Source organism: Acanthisitta chloris, unplaced genomic scaffold (genome assembly GCF_000695815.1).
Source record: "Acanthisitta chloris isolate BGI_N310 unplaced genomic scaffold, ASM69581v1 scaffold39899, whole genome shotgun sequence".
In the NCBI taxonomy this organism is placed as follows: domain Eukaryota; kingdom Metazoa; phylum Chordata; class Aves; order Passeriformes; family Acanthisittidae; genus Acanthisitta; species Acanthisitta chloris.
In genome coordinates this window covers 1905-5618 of record NW_008692652.1, presented here as the reverse complement: position 1 = coordinate 5618, position 3714 = coordinate 1905, and the positions used below count along the sequence as shown (strand labels likewise).

General features: G+C 48.3%; 1 protein-coding gene across 1 annotated transcript in view; it reads left to right on the top strand.

Annotated features, from left to right (window-relative positions):
• Positions 1-2796, top strand: part of LOC103809872 (elongation of very long chain fatty acids protein 6-like) — a gene marked incomplete at its 3' end in the record, with an annotated part of 3193 nt that extends 397 nt beyond the window's left edge. The window contains exons 2-4 of the mRNA XM_009082743.1: positions 365-496; positions 1817-1968; positions 2547-2796. Of these exons, the coding sequence (XP_009080991.1) occupies positions 365-496; positions 1817-1968; positions 2547-2796 (534 nt within the window). The remainder of the gene's footprint in view (positions 1-364; positions 497-1816; positions 1969-2546) is intronic.
• Between the last annotated feature and the right edge of the window lie 918 nt (positions 2797-3714).

Sequence of the window (3714 nt, the reverse complement as noted above, 5' to 3'; positions counted from 1 at the left end):
AGCTGTTGGTGCAACTGGCCTCTGCTCGCGGGGTCTGATGTGTGAAGGGATAAAATCCATTGATGTATTAGCACAGGATCCTGCTCACAGGACACAGGAATCTGCCTTATCCCATCCAGGTCCTCTGGAAATCTCCATGATGTAAATGCTCACATTTCTGCTGTCCCCAGGGTTTTTCCTTGTTAGCTCTGCTCCCTGTCAGGGCAGGCTTCTTGTGACCAAGTCCAACCTTAACACAAGAATGGGAGGTCTTCTGCTGAGTTGTTGATCTTTTGTGAGAGTGCTTTGCTGGGGTTACAGACATCTGGCTGAAAAGAGGTCAGTTTGGGTCTTTTCCTGACTGCTCTCTCTCCTCTACTTGCAGGCATATAGCTTTAATTTTTGGTGTTACTTATTTTATCCTGATCTTTGGAATCCAGAATTTCATGAAGGAACGTGAAGCCTTCCACTTGCGTGCACCCCTGGCCCTGTGGTCCTTCAGTCTGTCCATTTTCAGGTAAGAGCCTTTGCTAAAGCTGAAGACAGCTGGAGACATTCCGTCAGGTCTGGGTTGATGGAAAGGTCTGGGTATCTGCCATGTCATTAGGGAAATTAATCTATTTTTTTCCCTGTTGAAAGCCTTTTTGTACTAGAGGAAGTAATGTGCTCGTAAAAGTAATTTGTTTCTCACCAGAAATACTCCAGCACGTCAAATGAATTGAGAAGGAACACTGGGAACTGTGCTTGAACATCATTTGTGGAGAGATTTCAATGTGGAGCATCCAAGAGCAGAGATCCTCCCTCATTCGAGGGATACCTGTCAATTACAAGTTCGATTTGAGGTCTAGCACTCTTAGAATACTTTAGAATATTTTCCCCCCACCTTTCTCTCTCCCTGTTGTGGTGGAGATGGGGAAAATTCTGGTATGCTCGCAAATATCAATCGAAAATCTGTGTTTTCAAACTGTCCAGTCTTCCGGTACTGGTTTCCTGCAGTTTCAACCTCTGTAATTACACAGGCAGAGTTCGATTTTCCAAAATTCCCCTCGTCTCCAGACCTCTTCTGTCTGTTTGGTGAGAGAAAGCCAAAGTCTGCCACTGCCTCTGTAACTCCAGTTGGCTTTGGTCAAATCTAAGAGATGCTGATTGTCCTCTGTTAGGGCAGGGCATGGCAGTGGTCTGTAAAATCACAAGCTGTGGGAGAGGGGAGGTCAGAGGATGCCTGTTCAAGATCTGTTGGGAGACAAGGTCATGTTGACAAAATGTATGTGTTGATAACAAAGAAGAAGTGGTATTTCTTCTCATAAGCTGTAGGAACCGCCTACCACAGGTAGTTGTAATGCTCCCTGGGCATGTCCTTGTGGCCCATGTGAATTGTCCCCCTTTTCTAATCAGGTGTGGCAGCTTTTGCTCTTGAGTGCCTCTCCAAGCAGTGGCAGCAGAGCATGTAATGAGAGAGCACTCTTTGCTCAGACCTTGGCTTCTGTCACCCTCCAGGAGCAGCTTCATGGCACCAGGCAAGCCAAAGGCCCGTGTCGGTGGCTCACAACCTGCTTTCTCCTTGTGACTTGCTGCTGTTCTGGTGTGAATGGCACCTGTTTTCTGCTCTGTCTTGCAGGAATATGTGTTTTAAATCCTGACTTAAAGGTGTTGGGCAAGCCAGTGCCCAGCAAACAGGGGGCTGAAACCTGCTGGGAAGTCTAAGGAGGCAACAGTTTCTTTCAATGTCTTCAAGATTGCCTTGGGCATTGAGATGAATATCCTTGAGTGCTGAGCAGTCGGAGGCTCTGGTGAGGCTCTGGGCACAGTGTTCAGCTCTCCTCTGGTTTTCTTGCAGTGCCATTGGAGCCTATCGGGTCTGGAAGCTAATGGCCTTCCTCCTCCTTACCAAGGGATTTAAGCAGTCGGTGTGTAGTCAATCACCCCACATCCACCCTGTCTCCAAGCTTTGGATCTATTTATTTGTACTGAGCAAACTCCTGGAACTGGGTGAGTCTGAAAATTCTCCTATCCTGTGTCTTTCTACCTCCATTGCTTCTACGACTAGATGTGTTTTTACAGGTCTCTGTCCAAATGTTACTGGGAGAACAGAGTTGTTTAGCCTTGCACATGTCACTCGTTTTCTTGCTCCCTGTTGCTCAACTCAGATGGTATGATGGCTCTCCACGGGGCTCCTGCTCTAGTTTGATCCCCAGGCCACTGCCTGGACTGGGCAATTCTCACTGGGATGTCTGTGGTGAGGTGGCAGCAGGCAGGCAGGGGAGGGCTGGGCTTTCCGCCCAGTTTCCACCCAAAGAATTAAAGAGGAGCTGATCTGAAGTGCTGTGTAGGTAGAGATAGGTAAGCAAGCCTGGGACAAGGGGCTCTTCTACCACAAACATGCCAGTGGGTAGGGTACCTGAACGGTCTTTTACTATACAGAGAATTCCAAGGGGAACCTAGGGTTTGGTGGGATCAAGCCATGTAATGGCTGCAGCATTGAAGCCTGATTATTCTGCCTCACATGAGAACTTGTGCAACTTATGTGCTTTTCCCTGACTAATGATGCATCTCTCCCCCAAACCAAGGTGACACTGTATTCATTGTTCTCCGGAAAAAGAAGCTCATCTTCCTCCACTGGTACCACCACCTTATCACGCTGATTGTATGCTGGTATAGCTATAAGGATATGGTGGCTAGTTTCGGCTGGGTTTCAGCCTTGAACTTCAGTGTCCATGCTATCATGTACTTCTACTACGCTGTGACAGCCATAGGCATCCAGATACCCATATCCATCAGGAAGATAGTCACCATTACACAGATGGTGCAGATGACGGGGTTTGTGATAATGAACATCTTTCTCTTTTTCTGGAAGGATAATAAGGTCTGCCCCATTTCATGGACTTTGTTTTTCCTCTCATCCATGATGTATACCACTTTCCTGGCACTCTTTTGTAACTTCTTCCTGAAAACCTATCTGAGTAGAACCCAGAAATCAAAGAGTGGTTAAAAGCAAGAATATAAGAAGAGACTTGGGTGGAGGTGGGTGGTGAGGGTGAAGTTTTCAGTCCTGTCTGGAGCTCAGGTGCCTGATGGGATGGCTGTGATGGGAAAGGGTCACTCTGGATAACAGCCTTCAGATTAACTTGTGCATTGGCCTTGGGTGTGTCTGCCTTGCAGTGGCTGGCACACCACAGTGAGGTGCAACTTGTTGCAGGCTGGTAACAGGAGAAGGAGCAAGTGGCTGGGGACAGGAGCCCTCAGAGTTGCACTTCTGTTTTCTCTTCCTCTCTGAATCGCTTGGGGTTGCCTTGTGCCTTGCCTCCTTCCCAGGGACTGATAGGATCCTGCATGCACCAAGACTCCTTTTGGAAAAAAAGAGAGGGGAACTCCTCTCAGAACAGCACTGCCCTCTCCGTGGCAGGAGAACAGAGCCCAAACCAGCTGCTACTCTATGTGCAGGGCAGTCCCAACAGGTTAGTGGTGGGAACAGCACTGAAACGGAACATGCCTGCTGCTTTTGTGTAGGAAGGGGCTCTGCCTGGTCTCTCCCTTCTCTGGCACAAGGAACTGAATCCCATGAACTTTAAAGGCTGTTATCCACAGTGTGCCTCTTGTAGAATACGAAACAATCTATTCAACTTGACTAGCTACTGCCTCAGACCGAAGCATCTATTCAGGGTGCAGATCTGCCCTGCAGAGTGTGTCAAGCATTGCCTATGATCCCAGCCCAGGCACAGCCCAGTGGGCTGGAGG